The following is a 17,476-nucleotide window of genomic DNA, read 5'->3' as shown; positions in this document are numbered from 1 at the left end:
GAAACTCATGGTGTTGTTTCTATATAGAAGTGATAAACAAGCGTATTATCCCACAAAACAAATCTCAGCAGGAGAAACTCCAGTTAAGCAAGATGACATTTGAGAAAACCTCAGGTGAGACAAGAATGGACATGACAAAACAAGAGCAGGCAAATCAGAGCCACTATGAGCAGCAACACCTCTTTCAACGGACTAGACCAGTCATTTGAAAATGGTGAGCTACTCTAACACAAACCCCCAAAAAGTTATAGATTAACAGACAGACAATTTGGCCTTTGGTAGGTCAAAGTGTAGTGACTGATGTTATAGAGTAGAAAATGTTAGATCTAGGTGACGGTTACAAAACCCAGCTACCGTAAGTCAACAGAAAGGATGTTAGACGACGGTTGTATAAACCTACCAGTGCACTCTGTTATGATAGAAAAACATAGAAAGATAAATACAAGCCATTTAACGCTGAAACAATGAGAGTATGTGTTACTATTAAGTGATGACAGATCTCTCACCTTGGGCTTTTTCCCAAAGAGCCACAGTTTGTTCTTGGCTGTTTTGCTGATGGAGTGTTTGGGGTCTGGCTTGACCCCCCCCTCGTTCTTGGGGGTGCTGATGGTGTTGTCTGAGCCTGTCCGGGAGAGGTTCTGACTGTAGTCCTCAAACGGGTAGTCCCCCGGAGGCTCAAAGCCTGACTTAAAAGACTCCACTACAATCGCTGAGTCCTGTAAAAGCGAGAGAGCGAGCGAGAGAATGATAGTGAACATTAAACATTACCAACTGACATTTCTTAAAAATGATGTTTTCTGGGACATCATGACAGCAGTGTACTCCACAGCCCAGCCCCTGGTAGAAACCACACGTTGAGTACATAAATAAGAATCAAATGAAAACATGTCACACAGAGTGGGGAGCAGATCTGCTCAGCTGCCTCCAGCCGCAACAGCCTGTAGGCCTGTGGGTGGGGAGGAGAGAGGAGACTGTCTGCCAGTACCAGTCATGCCACACAAACACTGGTGGAGGCTGAGGCCAGAGGCTGGCTTTAATAGAGCCCAGGGAGCAATTGAGGCCAGAGGCTGGCTTCAATAGAGCCCAGGGAGCAATTGCCTCACCGCTGGCCTGGCTGCTGGATGGATGACTAACTACTGGTCCTGGGCCTGCTCCACCCATGCCACGTGCTCCCTCCGCTCCGTGCACTGTGGTAAAGGATAGTCTTGTATACACCCTACCTCAAACTATAGGGCACAATGCTATACAATGCAGGTGTACCATCCTCCAGACCCACCTTGCGTTGGTCCACAGCCTTGGCAGCGGTCACCATACCCTCCAGACACTTGGAGATAATGGGGACGACTCTGCGCTCCACGTCGGCAAAGCTCCGGTATGTCTCTCCCAGCTTCACTGTCCGCCTCTCGTCCATGTCCTGCAGGTTCTGGAGAGGTCGGAAAACACACAATGACCTCTGACCTTCCGATTTCCTGTTAGGCAATCACAGCTCAGATTTCCATCTGTCAGGCCAATAGGGGACAAGAGAGAAGTTGAAGCCTGGAGGAAAATGGCTGGCTGTGGCTTACCTTGAATATCTGTGGAATGGCCACGTTGAAATGTTTCCACTGTTCCCCGTTAAAGTTCTGCAGCTGAGCAGCGTACTCGTTCTTACTCTCGTCTGCCGAGTGGGTGCGCAGGTACAACTGGGACTTTGCCTGCAGTGGATAAGAGGGAGAATTCAGGACCACTCAATATAGACAGCAGATGACAACCTCTGAGGTGTATGGGTGTAGGTAGTGTACGTCATGTCTCAAGCCAGGTCTCACCTTTTCTACCTCTGACTTGGTGGCGTTGATGTCGTTGTCTAACCGGTCATAGTTGATCTGTGATTTCTCTGCCTCCTTGCACTCCCGCTCAAACTTCTTCTTGCTCTACGAAAGTCAAATGGGAGATTGAGATTACTAGTCAAGACCTGTTGACCTCTTCTCAAAACCGAGTCAATCCTGCAACCCTGTCCCATTTCTACAGGCCATAGATGAGAGAGCAAAACACTTGCCAGGGTACTAGCAAGATAACTTTGTAAGCATAGAATGAGAGCGAGAGATCCATGCTGTGAGCCCCTTAGATAGCAGTGGTTAACAGGCAGCAGTGATAACTAAAAAACTAAAAATAAATATATCCTTTCTTCCTGCCAGAACATCTGTGTTGCATTACGTGACAAAGAGGAATACCTAAGGCATTACAACACTGCCATTCTCAATCTGAGACTCAGCGGTAGCTGGCTGCAATTATACAAGCCCTAAAAGCTGCAAAAATGATCGAGCCTCGGAGACTGACACACAGGCAGACTGAAAAGGCCTGAAATGCAGGAATGCTCCTCTCATCAGTGTGTGTGTGTGTCCACTTGCTTTTTTTATGCATGTATCTTCCTGTGTGTGTGTATGCACTATTTGAAATATGTGTGAGTGTGTGTGCGCAGTGTTGGTAAGTGGAGATCCTCTAGGCCTTCTCTTGCATGCAGCCCAGCAGGACTAGGCGTCTGGCAGTCGGTGGAGGGGAGCAGGTCCCTGCTGGAGGTGTCACACCCTCCTTCCCCTGTCCCCTTTGTGCCTTGTGCCACCGTGGCCCTCCCTCTATCCCTCCCTTCTCTCACATTGTCCATCTGTTTCCAACACTGGTCCAGATACTGCTGGGCCTTCCTGCCCTCCTGGAGGTGCTGTGGAGTCAAACAAACAACTCAACACAGGAGGATCTCAATAAACACATTTATAATGCACTCACTACAGCATAAACAAAAGAACCAAACTGCACATAATGAAGGCCTGTTCTACCAGGGAGTAGTGTACCACTACTAGTAAAGCCACTCACCTGTTTCCTCTCTGACTTGAGGTCCTGTGAATACCTCATCAGCTCTCCGTACACCTTGTGTCCCATCTCCTCGGCCACCACCTCCCTCTGCCCCGCATAGTCATTCAGCTCGTTCAGGATGGAGTAGAACGACACGCACGACGAGAACCTGAACACAAGGGACAGGTCAGGGTACTCAACACTTAATCTAAGCATGTATACTGGCCTAGGCCCTAGGGTACAGAAAACCAGGGTATTAGCAAGATAACTTTGTAAAGATAGAATGAGAGAGAGAGATCCATGCTGTGAACCCTTTAGATAGCAGTGGTTAAGGCCACATCTACAATATGGTACTAGTCTGGATTCAGGCTCTGAGTGTACCACACAGACCGAGGAGGACGCCTAGTGGGAGCTGGAAATCCAATAACACTGGCCTCTGTGTTGAGATTGACAACAAGCCCACCTCCGCCTTAGGGACGTTACCATCTCGCTTTATTAGAATTCTCCCAAACCTCCATCCCCCACACACATCCACTGAGGGAGGACCACAGGAGGGACCGCGACATATGTTATGTATCCCTTAGAGGGCCCCAGGAGCCCCACTCCCTCCCTCCCTCCAACCATCCTCTCCCTGTCCTGTTATAGCACCAGTGTTAGGAGTTAGGACACAGGGCCAAATGATGCAGGGATAATGTAATTCATTAGGGGAATGGTTTCAGAGAATTCAGAGGGTGTTGTCCCAACCATGGCCTGTCCTAAATATGTCCACTGTAAATATCAGTGCTGTGAGGCTGAGCCTAAATGCAGCTCTCGGTCTCTCAATTCAATTCAAGGGCTTTATTGGCATGGGAAACATATGTGAAGTACAAAAGGGAAAATAAAGAAACATAGGATGTATTTACAATGGTGTTCTTCACTGGTTGCCCTTTTCTTGTGGTAACAGGTCACACATCTTGCTACTGTGGTGGCACACAGGTGGTATTTCACCCAACAGACATAGGAGTTTATCAAAATAGTTTTTTCTTTTCAAATTATTTGTGGATCTGTGTAATCCGAGGGAAATATGCGTCTCTAATATGGTCATACATTTGGCAGGAGGTTAGGAAGTGTAGCTCAGTTTCCACCTCATTTTGTGGGCATTGTGCAAGTAGCCGGTCTTCTCTTCAGAGCCAGGTCTGCCTACAGCGGCCTCTCTCAATAGCAAGGCTATGCTCACCGAGTCTGTACATAGTCCAAGTTCTCCTTACGTTTGGGTCAGTCATAGTGGTCAGGTATTCTGCCACTGTGCACTCTCTGTTTAGGGCCAAATAGCATTCTAGTTTGCTCAGTTTTTTGTCAATTCTTTCCAATATGTCAAGTAATTATTTTTGTTTTCTCATGATTTGGTTGGGTCTAATTATGTTACTGTCCTGTGGCGTCTATTTGCGTTTGTGAACAGAGCACCAGGATCAGCTTGCTTAGGGGGCTCTTCTCCGGGTTCATTTCTCTGTAGGTGATGGCTTTGTTATGGAATCGCTTCCTTTTAGGAGGTTGTAGAATTTAACAGATCTTTTCTGGATTTTGATAATTAGCGGGTATCGGCCTAATTCTGCTCTGCATGCATTATTTGGTGTTTTATGTTGTACACAGAGGATATTTTTGCAGAATTCTGCATGCAGTCTCAATTGTATTTTTAGCCAGATCCTAATTGGTATGTCTCATTTTATGTTCCTTTTGATGGCATAGAAGGCCCTTCTTGCTTTGTCTCTCAGCTTGTTCACAGCTTTGTGGAAGTTACCTGTGGTGCTGATGTTTAGGCCGAGGTATGTATAGTTTGTGTGCTCTAGGGCAACGGTGCCTAGATATCATTTGTATTCGTGGTCCTGGCAACTGGACCTTTTTTGGAACACCATTATTTTTGTCTTACTGAGATTAACTGTCAGGGCCCGGGTCTGACAAAATCTGTGCGGAAGATCTAGGTGCTTCTGTAGGCCCTACTTGGTTGGGGACAGAAGCACCAGATCATCAGCAAACAGTAGACATTTGACTTCAGACTCTTGTAGGATGAGGCCAGGTGCTGCAGACTATTCTAGTGCCCTCACCAATTCGTTGGTATATATGTTGAAGAGGGTTTGGGCTTAAGCTGCGTCCCTGTCTCACCCCCCCCCCGGCCCTGTGGAAAGAAATGTTTTTTGCTCATTTTGACCTCACACTTGTTGTTTGTGTACATGGATTGTTTTTCCCCCAACACCACTTTCCATCAATTTGTATAGCAGACCCTCATGCCAAATTGAGTCGAAAGCCTTTTTGAAATCAACAAAGCATGAGAAGACTTTGCCTTTGTTTTGATTTGCTCGTTTGTCAATTAGGGTGTGCAGGGTGAATACGTGGTCTGTCATACGGTAATTTTGTAAAAAGCCAATTTGATATTTGCTCAGTACATTGTTTTCGCTGAGGAAATGTACGAGTCCGCTGTTAATGAAAATGCGGAGTATTTTCCCAAGGTTGCTGTTGACGCATAGCCCCCCAGTAGATATTGGGGTCAAATTTGTCAACCCTTTTGTGGATTGGGGTGATCAGTCCTTGGTTCCAAATATTGGGGAAGATGCCAGAGCTGAGGATGATGTTAAACTCTAAGTATAACCAAATTGGAATTTGTGGTCTGTATATTTTATCATTTCATTTAGGATACCATCAACTCCACAGGCCTTTTTGGGTTGGAGGGTTTGTATTTTGTCCTGTAGTTTATTCAATGCAATTGGAGAATCCAGTGGGATTCTTTAATAGCTGATTCTAAGATTTGTATTTGATTATGTATATGTTTTTGCTGTTTGTTCTTTGTTATAGAGCTAAACATATTGGAGAAGTGGTTTGTGCATACATCTCTGTTTTGAATAGATAACTCTGTGTTGTTTGTTTCGAGTTTTCCCAGAAGTGGTTAGATTCTATGGATTCTTATTACATTGAGCTGATTTCTGACGTGCTATTTCTTCTTTTTCCCATAGTGTATTTCTGCATTGTTTTAGTGATTCACCATAGTGAAGGCGTCGGCTTAGGTTCTGGGTCTCTATGTTTCTGGTTGGATAGGTTTCTCAATTTCTTTCTGCATTCTTAATCAAATCATTGGTCGTGGTTGTCAATTTTCTTAGGTTGTCTGCTTGAAATTTGTTAGGGAAGCCGAGAGGTCACATATACCGTTTAGGTTTTCTACCGTCAAGTTTACACCTTCACTATTACAGTGAAACCTTTAGTCCAGGATATTGTCTAGAAGGGATTGAATGTTGTTGCCCAATTGTTTTTTTGGTAGATTTCCACACTATTTTTGAACATTATTAAATTCCTTTGGCTTTGATGCCTCATGAATGTGCATTGCTCTGTTCAAGTAGAGTGTGATTTTGCTGTGATATGATAGGGGTCAGTGGACTGACTGAACGCTCTAAGAGACTCTGGGTTGAGGTCAATGATGAAGTAGTCTACAATACTACTGCCAAGTTATGAGCTATAGTTGTACCTTAAAGCCTTAACTACGTACATACCCAGCGTCTGACAGAGCTCTCTCTCTGTGCGTCTCTCTCCCCCTCTCCTTTGAGAGAGCATTAGCAGCCAATAATGTCACCGTGGAGTGGCCAAGCACTGTGACCGTACGTCAGAGCCAGATATCCTACACAGCTGTAGGACTCCCTAACTCGATTCTATGGAAGCAATTAAACGTTTAAAAGCGCTGGGTTGCCATAGCAGCCCGTGTTTGTTGGTGACGGGGCTTGTGGGAAGGCCCTGTGTGTGTGTGGTGTAAAGCTGATACCACTCACAGGTTAACTATTTAATGAAACTGGGTCTACTCTACTCACCTAGGTTCATCGTCTTTGGAGCGTTTGGGACAGTACTTCTTCACCAGGTTCCTGTGAGGTGAGAGGAGACAGACGTTCAGAGACAGAGATTAGATAGCTCAGTTCATTTCCGTCAGTCAGATTCTCCACTGAGACAGAGAAACTAGATAAAGTAGGTCAGACACACACAGCTAAACTGGCACAGTGTGATATTCCTGCACACACAGGAGGAGCAACACAAAGAAATGGTTGTCTTTGATAAAGTAGTCCCTCTGGAGAGATGCTCCTGTAGTAGTGTTATGCTGTGGTGCTCTTCAGGCATGCAGTACATGCAACGCTCTGGCTCCAATCGCTTGTCAGGGATGAATGGAGGAGGAATCCAGAGAGGTTTTCAGACCCGTCTGTCCCCCTCCCCCGTCTCCACTGAACCCAGCACTCTGTTTCCCCTGTCCTGGGGAGCAGGGGACCAGGGGAGTAGCTCCCTACACACAGACTGAGAAACATCAGCCTGGTCTGGTGCCTTTCCATGTATTACACACAACAACACAGTCGCTAGTAAAGGTCTACACACCCCTTGCACATTTTGCAAGTCAAAAACATGATTTTCCTATGTTTTACATATATTTCCACACTGAGGTTGGAATAATACTGTGACATTTATGATACTGCCCTTTTAGTGTAAGAGCAGTTTGAGAAGACCACCTGAAATGTCAGCCTGTTTTGGTGGATGGAGTTTTGGCCTTCCATGGTGACATCACCATGCAGTAAATTAACAAATCAATAAGGAAGAGATCCAAACCTCTCTGCCAATAAGAGCTAATTTTCTGTTTTCCCCTCCCCACTCAGAACACTCCCAGACAGTCTTGCTTGAAAAATTGCTGTTTGATTGGAATTAAAATGATCAAAAACAATCACAGAGAGGTACTTAATTGTTCCCCAGAAATGATTTGATATTGAGATAAAAACATCTGCATTGGACCTTCAAAATTAAATCCAAAAAGGAATAAATGAGATTATTTTTCCTACCGATCTACTCCCCATTTTCAAAGTGGAAGAAAAGTTCTAGAAAATGTTGCAAATTAATACAAAATGAAAAAATAAAAAAATGTCTTCACACCCCAGAGTTAACACTTGGTGGGAGGACCTTTGGCAGCCATTACAGCTGTGAATTCTTTTTAATAAGATGAACAACTCTTAGGACAACATTTACCAAAAAATATAAATAATTCACATTTTGTATTTAATTTTAAAGGCAGCAAAATGTGAAGACTGTGCAAGAGCTGTGTAGACTTTCACTAGGCACTGTACCTGAACAGAGAAATTCCCCAACAGAAATGGTAGGGAGATAACAAGTAGAAAAGAGTCATTCCACCCACCGTGTGTAGCCTATCAGCGTGTAATGCACATGTTTAAAGAATGCATAAGGGAGAAATCAGGAGCTCCTCGTTCTCAGCCCATAATTCATAGCTGGTTAAATTACTCACTGGGTTACACGCTTCGTGAGCAAACCTCTCGTTAGGAGCCGTGACTAAACATCCCCAGTTTAATAGGTTAGTCATCATTCACACACACGGAAAACATCTTCCGTCGAACATCTTCCAAAACAATATGATTTCAAGTCAAAATAACCTGAACCAAACCTCTTAAAACAGCACCCTAGGGGAATTCCTTCTTCAAAAAAAAATATATATTTCAGCGCAGCAGGGATCTAGTTTCTGCTGGTCTGGGGGTCTGAGCGGCTACAGTAGGTGGCTCATGACATGCTGAGGAGACTTGGTCAGCGGCAGTGTTGTATCTAGGCAACACCTCAAAGCGATGTGGGGGGGTGGGGTGGGGTGGGGGGGTTAAAGAGGCCACAGCTGGAGCCCCTCTACATTACCGTCCCACAGGCCAGGCAGCGGTGATGACATAGCTTCAGGGGGACGAGGAGGAACACACCAACACACAGCCAGATGGTGTAGCACGGATGCTGGGAAATACTAGGAATAGTATTCAATTCCCTTGTGCAGTGACAGCACACTGGGACAGCACACTAGGACAGCACACTGCTGATATGTTGTTGTTTCTAAACTAACAGAGATACTCACGGCAGGATGCCTTTTATGTGGGATAGAATGTTAGCGCTTATGGCATCTGATATGGGATGTGGTACCAGTTACTCACAAGTACAAAATACATTAAACTAAATGTGTTAGCATTGACACCTTTTTTCTAAATGGCTTTTCTTCGGGAAAACAAACCAGCCTAATAAAAGTGACCACGTGAGAAGGAAGGAGACAGAGTCATACTCTCTCAGTCGTGGCAGTAGCTCAGAGGGGACGATTAAGCAGGAAACGGAGGCATGAAGTTTAACCCCAGCATGCCATGGTGACATCATGAGCCGTGTGTGTGTGTGTGTGTGTGTGTGTGTGTGTGTGTGGGCAGGTTCGGTGAGTGGTCACCTATGGTTTACTGACCAGAGCCCACATCTGCCTATTCCCAGCTTAAATTTTGTTAAAACAGTGGTCTCACTCTGATCCAAGAACTGGTAGAATCGTCGTCGTTTTAGAAGTCCTTGTTAGGGGTTTTGCTCATTTGTAGATTTGCTCCAAAAGATAACACATGGATGTCAGGCAGGATACAGAGTTGAGTAATCCAATTGGATATAGATCTGTAGACCTACTCCTCTACTGTCTAGAGACTGTCCAGGAGCCACCTCCTAGAAATCCATTTGTTCTGTGGCTAATCCTATTAGATTGATTTGTGGCCTACCAAAATCAATTCATGGCAGCACAACCATGTCTGATTGGGTGAGTTGCCCCTATTGTTCAGACAGAGTGGTCGTACTGATGTTCTCTGATATTCATTCAAACAGATCCAATCACATCATTTCATAATGAATCCTAATGATGTTTCATTATCTTTGATATAACATGAAGGTTAATATACAGAACTACTAATGTCTAATATGCATGTATAACACAGAATAGGCGTACTCGTCAATTCATTATTCAGTGTACGCAAAACACCTCAAAACAGTTCCATGGAATTGACAGATTAAAACCAGTGGGCCAGGGAGTTTGAGTAGGGTTTTACCTCAACTGTTTTGCATATGTCTGTTCGATCTCCAGCCTTTCCTTGACAAACTTTGAATACCTCTCTAGGAAGTCGATCCCCCATTGAGTATGCTTGTCAAGGTTTTCAAACTGGTCCTGAGAGAGAGAGAGATGGAGAGAGAGAGATGGAGAGAAGAGGGAGAAGAGGGAGAGGGTGGTCAGGGTTGGAGGGAGACTGATTGACCGTGTGAGCTCTTAGTGACATGCACATGACGGACTGAATGAAATGATCCATGAATGAGAACCAGTCATATTACATGGAATAACAGACATATGTTGAGTCACTACTTTAATCCCTGAGTGCCAGGCTGTATTTCATCAGCTGAAAGGAAAGCTGCACAGACACGGCACAGACACGGCACAGACACGGCACAGACACGGCACAGACACGGCACAGACACGGCACAGACACGGCACAGACACGGCACAGACAGTCCCATACTTCTACCAATGAGAATTGTAGTTAAGGTGTTTCATAGCAGAACCAGCAACACCTTGTCTCTAGATATGGGGGGTGATATTACATATCGGGATATTATTTTGGACGATATATCGTATCGTTTTGACAATGTCGCAATATTATTTGTGTGCTAATTGGCTGTACATGCAACAAAACACCAGTATTTTTCCTTCCAAGCTTAGAAGCTTTGGAACATCGAATATATATATATATATATATATATATAAAAATAAATAAATATATATATAAATATATACACACACACACACACACAAAAAAAAAAATCGGTACCAAAGTATTGTGATAACATCGTATCGTCAGGTCCCTGGCAATTCCTGCCCTACTTGTCTATGGAGTAAAGGCAGAACAGGCCTTACTGTATATTTTGGATGGATGATAGCCTGCTTTAAATATCCAGAGAAGGTCAATGTTGTATCTTTCCAAGAGATCCCTTTTAACAGTGCTGGGCTGAGAGGGAAATGTTTAAAACACACAAGAGTCAGTACAGCTGACAGCACATACTTTCAGCTGCCTGTCCTCATGTTACCCTCTTCCTCTTTTCACTGTTAGCCTATGCAGTAGGCACTGTGCACATTCTGCACAGCCACACATAGCGGAGGAGATCCCCATTAATTGAAGGCCTGCTTGGAACAAGTCAACATCTAACCTACATGATATCAGTAGCCAGTCTGAGCCTATAGAGGAGGCTTAGAGGATGGATTAAAAATGCTGTGATCTCATTTATGACCCTTGACATTCCTGTTCCCTATTCTGACTGAATTTCATTCACCCCACTGGTCTCCTCCCCTACTGTGTTGGGTTGGTCCCTCTCCTCTCCGCGTCGATGTCTGAGCTGCTGCTGACCGACAGAGAGAGGACAGTGATGATTAGACCATTCTGTGCCACTGGACTCTCTCCCTCTGAATCCAGCTTGGCTCTATGACAGTCTGGCACAGCTGGCACCACCAGCCAGAGAGACTAGCATACATTTTGCCTACTTCAGCCCTGACGTTCAGGCCAAAAGGCCAAGCGTCAGATTAAGCCCAACTAAGGTGAAGAGAAACAGATTGTACAGTCCAGCTAAGTCTAGGAGGGAACAGTGGAGCTGGGCTACACCAAAGTCAGTCAGACTCAGCTGATTTCACCTAAGGGGGAGTTGCTCAGAGGTCACGCTTACCTTCCTACTTCAGAGACTGTCTGCAGGCTCAAAATAGATAGAGAACCTGTCAGGATCATCACCAGCACAGACCTACACACAGCCCTGAGCCGGGTGAGGTCAATCACTCTCTCATGCTGTGTTCTGGGATACAGAGGGAAAGAGAGAGGGGGATGATGGAGAGAGAAAGAGGGATGGATTCCAATTCCACCCAGTCTGCTCCTCTCCCCCGTCTGAGCTGTACTGGAGGAGAGGGAGAAAGGGAGAGAGAAAAGTAGAGCGAGAGGAGTAGTCTCTCTTCTCTCCCATGGCTTGTGCCCTGCCTGGGAGCGAGGCAGTGTTTAGGCTTGGCTTAGAACGTAGACAGACCCAGAGGGACTGACTGGTGGACTCCAGCCAACACACTCCTCTGCGAGAGAACAATACCCAGGCCGTCCCCATGGACTCCTCCTCACTGGCGCTTCACACAGACTCAGTCCATACGCATACAGGGAGGGAGGGAGGAGAGAGAAAGAGAGCGAGCTAGTCAATTCCACAGGTCTGTTATACCATACATGAAACCCATTCTCAGAAAATGTGTGCACAGATCATGGGCTAATACTGAATCAGATCAACAACGGATACTGAATCGACAACCTTCCAGAAGTACATCCCTGCGATTAGGCAAAGCATGCCAAATGAGATACACAAGAGAACGCAAGAGAGCACATATACACAACGGTTTTACACCAAGACACAGAGAGAGCGAGTGATAGAGAGAGAAGAAAGAACAAGGCTCTTTTCAGGAGCCTCGACTGTGAGCAGGTCTGCCTGAGCCCTGGCTGCTAGTCTGATTAAAGCTCTGTCTGTCTCACAGCTTAGTGGACTCAGCCGTCTGCATGGAAATCATTTCTCCTCCAATAAAATGGCTTCCTTGTGGAATGACTCAGCAGCTTCTGCATTTCCATTACCATTGCAGGCCACTCCAGCTTCAATGTTCAGCACATGTCAGGGTCCCACACTCATGAAAGTCTATCGGGGGTGGAGAACAGAGAGAAAGGAGAGGAGAGAGGGGGAGAGCCCTTATGCCTCCAATAAAGATAAAAACCAATGCTTCTCACTTCTGCTTTACGGTCCGTCTTTGGTCTTCCCACACAGTAAACCAACGGAGCACTCCTTCAGCTGAGGTAATGATTGTTGACATGTAAACGGCAGTGACTAGGAATAAAGCCGGGTCAGGCGGGGTGTCCTTTCTTCCAACACTGTCAGCACGAAAACCAACTGGTCCTCGCCCTCTGATTCCATCCTAACCCAAACGGATGGTTTAGATCTTTCTTTTGGATTATTATGAACCCATCCCTCCAAATGTAAATAAATACTGAAGAATTCATAAAAACACCCACCCGTCTAAAAATATATATTTTTTAAATCAGACAGACATCACATGGTTTGTGCCAAGACAGCAACATGAGAGGCAAGGTATTTACAGTGTGAAGGGAAGGATAAGGAGGAAATGGGAGGAAAACCACAACACCTCCATGGACTGAGCGCAGCAACCCACAGTGACTACTATGATGATGACGGGTAACAACCTTGCAATAGCACTGAATCAGACCCAGGGAGGAGGGGGGCTTGTGGTGAAAAAGGAAGAATTGGGTCCATAAAATGAAAAGATGTTGTTATAGCAGGGTCTGTTTCACATTGCAAACTCCATGTACGACTCCCCGTGAATTTAACTCCAGTCCTTGGTGCCGTTTCTCTTCTGAGACTAGCCATGACCACGACTTTGATGTTTGTACTAACACTGGCTCATTCTCACATGGGTCTCCTTGCGGAGCTGCATGAGGAGGCCTAATGGGGGTTTTCAATAACACAAGGCCGTTTCAGCTCATCAGTGGGCCTGGGAGTGGAGCCTCCTATCCTCAGAGGACAGCCTGCGATTTCATTATGCGCTCGCTGTTTAATCTCAAAGTGATAGCGTTCTCTTGGCCATGAACTGCTATGTATTGTTGTTCCTCACTTTTGAGTGTTGTGATGATACAGGTTACGGTTGCCATCGAAGTGCAGAATAATATTACTGATTAACTCAACTACCAACTGCATAGCTGACAAATGGTGCTTGACAGGAGAGGAATTGTGCAGAACAGAGATATTGTGAGGCACTAGTAGGGCTCTAATCAGAGGTGAGTGGCTCTATAACCATGCAAAGCTCTGCATGACGATGAGGGTACAACAAAAGATCTGTGTTGTTTACACAGCAACAACCGCCTCCTACAGTCTACATCCCAAAGTAGGCCTAGACATCCAATCTCTGGGATATGGATGATAGGATTTGGAGCATCAAATGTGGGCATCAGTTTCTTTCATTCCACTGCCGAGGATGTGTACAACACCCCCATGCCCCAGCATGTTTCCTTGTGGACATGCGCGATGCAGGAGCAGATGTTCCAGTCTGTACCGGTGTCTCTCTGTCCCGTCTGCCTTACGTCAGCTTTCCTCCATCGCTCAATACTCATGAATAAGTAACTCCATGAGCTCCTCATCCCAGCCTCGGCCTGCTCCTCCTCTCTGGCTCGCCACAGCCGTGACAGACGGCACAGCATACAGTAGCACACAGTACAATACAGCAGAAAGATTCACAGTGCAGCGCAACACCGGCCAGTTATAAGGGCTCAGAGCTCACCTTTCAGTAACCAGACCTTCACACAGCAGTCTGTCATAACTGGGATCTCTCTATGGAAAAGCCTGAGGAGGAACAGTAGTATGGAGGCCAGAGTAGAGCCCAACAGACCGTTGATGTGCCTGGAAGTGACTTCAAGCCAAGTCTCTCACTCTCAGCAGCTGGACTGACTGACAGGGGAATAGCCTATGTATTTTGGAAGAGGGAGAAAACTTCTTTATGGCTAGAGATTTGGGTAGAGATTCCCAAGAGGCCAGTTCAGCAGATCAGGTTTCTCTTTTGAGTGTTTCTCCATTTGATTCTCCAAGGTTTCTCTTTCCACTGTCTGTGGATGATGTCAGACACACAGGGCAGTTTGACACCACTGCTATGCCTTTTAGCCTACCCAGTCTCCCTTTCACTCACTGTATACCTCAAGCAGAGTCAGTTGTTTTTGTGTAGGTCCCAAGGTTGGGTTTCAATATAATTTGTGTGGCTTGGAAACGATCCTCCCATTTACATACAAAAGTATTTTTCTCTCTTGAGAAGATCCCTTGTGTCCCCAGAGTGGGAGACACTGAGCCCAGTTAGCACAGGGGCAGTGAAAGGGAAACAGTCTAGTTTAATTTCTCTTGTGCATAGCCTGTCTTACATTTAATTTCCTCTCATATTTAAAGATTCTCAGAAAACATGATGATTTGATGAAATTCAGTAGCCCCATAAGAACACTCCAGCAACGACTTTACTGACCATAAGAAACAATAGTCTAACTTTCTCTGAAAGGGATCATATACGTGGGCACCCCAAACCAGAAGCCTCAACCACAGAGGAACACAACGATATCTGGAAAGGCATCTCGCTGGGCCAGAGGAAAACATCCTTACGAAGAATAATGTCAGGATGTGATGTCATTACTGGAACAATAACATCAGGGACTCCAAGGTCTCTCTAGGAGCTGTATTATGGGAGTAGCTATTAGCCCCTAGCCTACATGGTGTGACACTCCTAGCACTAGAAATGCTATGTGCATACCATAAATGGAGGGGTTTCATTTGCACACACATAGCTGCAGGGACAATACCCTCATTACACCCTGGCATTCGGGGTCAGTGTCAAAAAAAGGCAGACAGTTCCTGAGAGAGCGGGGCTCGGAGTGGGGCAGGGTGGGAAATGTCACAGTGTCAAAAACACTGGCATCACTCTGGAGGGCCTCCAGGCCCTGCCTGCACTGTGTGTGGGTGAGGTGGGATGTGACTGTGTGTGCGTGTGTAGAGTGTGCGTGAGAGTAAACATTGGCTGTAACAACACCCAGATAAGAGGAGATCTGGGTTGAAAAGAGGGAGGACCTGAAAGTATGCAGCCCCCCGTCTTTCTTTATTTCATGAATAATGCATGGTGAATACAAGACACATCAAGGCAGCTTTGGGGGGGGGGGGGGGGTATGCAGAATAATGTAACAACTCATTTCTTTCTGATAAAATGTGTCTATACATTTACAATAGGACTCTGGCTAAGATACTCAAACCAGCTTGTGTTATTTAGGAAAAAGAGCTTTAACCTGCATTGGCATTAAAATACTCTGGTTCTGCCACTGAGCCCCCCCCCCCTCCTTTTCCAGCAGAAAAACTGTTCAAAATGTCCCTGTGAGAGGGGTAGGGTAAAACAATACATGATACACTATAAGAGCTGGCTAGCTACGAAGCTAGTTAACCACATCCTCCCTGCAACCTCTAAAATAACTCAGACCTGCTGTTCTAATGAAGCACCCAGGGGCACAGGGACTAGTGTTCCCCTTTGATCACCAGCCCTGCTCTACAACTCAGACAGACCCAAACCCTGTCCTAATCCAATCTCTACCTTTGATGTGCTGAAAAAATAGAGAAGAGAGAAAGGGAGTGGCATGGGGGTGACTAAACACGCCTTGTATTAAGTTGCCTGGCAGCCTGCAACATTTATGACTCTGGTTAGCCAATCCCTGGTTGTTCTGTGGACAGACAGGCAGGAAAAGTCACAGTAGTCCTGGAGGCTGACGGTGTGTAGAGTGAAGACAGACAGGCAGAGGCTGCAGCACCATGGAGCTGGTAATCCCATTCCCATGCAGAGAAGGGAACTGACTGGATCACATGGGCTGTACACAGTAGGGGGTGAGGGAGGGAAACGGTGTCAATTAAAGCTCACACTTTCAAATGGTTATAGATTTTGGAAATGAAAATCAGGGTATTTTTTGGTAGTGTGGGGGGCATGGAACTATATTTAAACTACCCCCCCCCCGATATTGTCCTTTCAAATACTTGTATTAATTATAATGCATACATGGATTTCCCATCTAGTAATTTTTGAACCATCCAAGTTTAGGTTATTGTAATGGGTATGGTTTTTCATACGGTGGTTACAATCCATCACTGATCAGACACTCAAAAAGGTCTACAGCTTAAACAAGCTTAATACAGGGTGAAAACATTTTTACATGCAAATCAAATTCGATACAACTTTTAATGACTAAAATAAGCAGCCTTAAATTTAACTTCTGTTGCTTATTTCTTTGAGGGCTGGTCGGAAACGGTCCATGGAAATCAGGGACTGTCCCGTCACCTTATAAGAGACATCATGTCTACAGTGAGGGAAAAAAGTATTTGATCCCCTGCTGATTTTGTATGTTTGCCCACTGACAAAGTAATGATATAATTTTAATGGTAGGTTTATTTGAACAGTGAGAGACAGAATAACAACAAAAAAATCCAGAAAATCGCATGTCAAAAATGTTATAAAATGATTTGCATTTTAATGAGGGAAATAAGTATTTGACCCCCTCTGCAAAACATGACTTAGTACTTGGTGGCAAAACCCTTGTTGGCAATCAGAGGTCAGACCTTTCTTGTAGTTGGCCACCAGGTTTGCACACATCTCAGGAGGGATTTTGTCCCACTCCTCTTTGCAGATCTTCTCCAAGTCATTAAGGTTTCGAGGCTGACATTTGGCAACTCGAACCTTCAGCTCCCTCCACAGATTTTCTATGGGATTAAGGTCTGGAGACTGGCTAAGCCACTCCAGGACCTTAATGTGCTTCTTCTTGAGCCACTCCTTTGTTGCCTTGGCCGTGTGTTTTGGGTCATTGTCATGCTGGAATACCCATCCACGACCCATTTTCAATGCCCTGGCTGAGGGAAGGAGGTTTTCACCCAAGATTTGACGGTACATGGCCCCGTCCATCATCCCTTTGATGCGGTGAAGTTGTCCTGTCCACTTAGCAGAAAAACACCCCCAAAGCATAATGTTTCCACCTCCATGTTTGACAGTGGGGATGGTGTTCTTGGGGTCATAGGCAGCATTCCTCCTCCTCCAAACACAGCGAGTTTAGTTGATGCCAAAGAGCTCCATTTTGGTCTCATCTGACCACAACACTGTCACCCAGTTGTCGTCTGAATCATTCAGATGTTCATTGGCAAACTTCAGACCGGACATGTATATGTGCTTTCTTGAGCAGGGGGACCTTGC

The 17,476-nt window shown here is 45.5% G+C and overlaps 1 protein-coding gene across 3 annotated transcripts in view; it reads right to left on the bottom strand.

Moving 5' to 3' along the window:
* The window catches only part of fnbp1l (formin binding protein 1-like), a 43,101-nt gene that overhangs the window by 8,610 nt on the left and 17,015 nt on the right, over positions 1–17,476 (bottom strand). For 2 of the 3 annotated variants that reach the window (XM_029707218.1, XM_029707220.1), the window contains exons 2-10: positions 9,708–9,823; positions 6,654–6,704; positions 2,848–2,995; positions 2,633–2,695; positions 1,806–1,910; positions 1,566–1,694; positions 1,277–1,423; positions 507–716; positions 401–409 (exon numbers count right to left, since the gene is read on the bottom strand). In XM_029707218.1, the coding sequence (XP_029563078.1) occupies positions 401–409; positions 507–716; positions 1,277–1,423; positions 1,566–1,694; positions 1,806–1,910; positions 2,633–2,695; positions 2,848–2,995; positions 6,654–6,704; positions 9,708–9,823 (978 nt within the window). The remainder of the gene's footprint in view (positions 1–400; positions 410–506; positions 717–1,276; positions 1,424–1,565; positions 1,695–1,805; positions 1,911–2,632; positions 2,696–2,847; positions 2,996–6,653; positions 6,705–9,707; positions 9,824–17,476) is intronic. The other variant, XM_029707219.1, reaches the window with a different exon arrangement.

Source organism: Salmo trutta, chromosome 22, assembly GCF_901001165.1.
Source record: "Salmo trutta chromosome 22, fSalTru1.1, whole genome shotgun sequence".
NCBI lineage: Eukaryota > Metazoa > Chordata > Actinopteri > Salmoniformes > Salmonidae > Salmo > Salmo trutta.
Note: the sequence above shows the minus strand (reverse complement) of the source record. Positions and strands in the feature narration are given on the sequence as shown.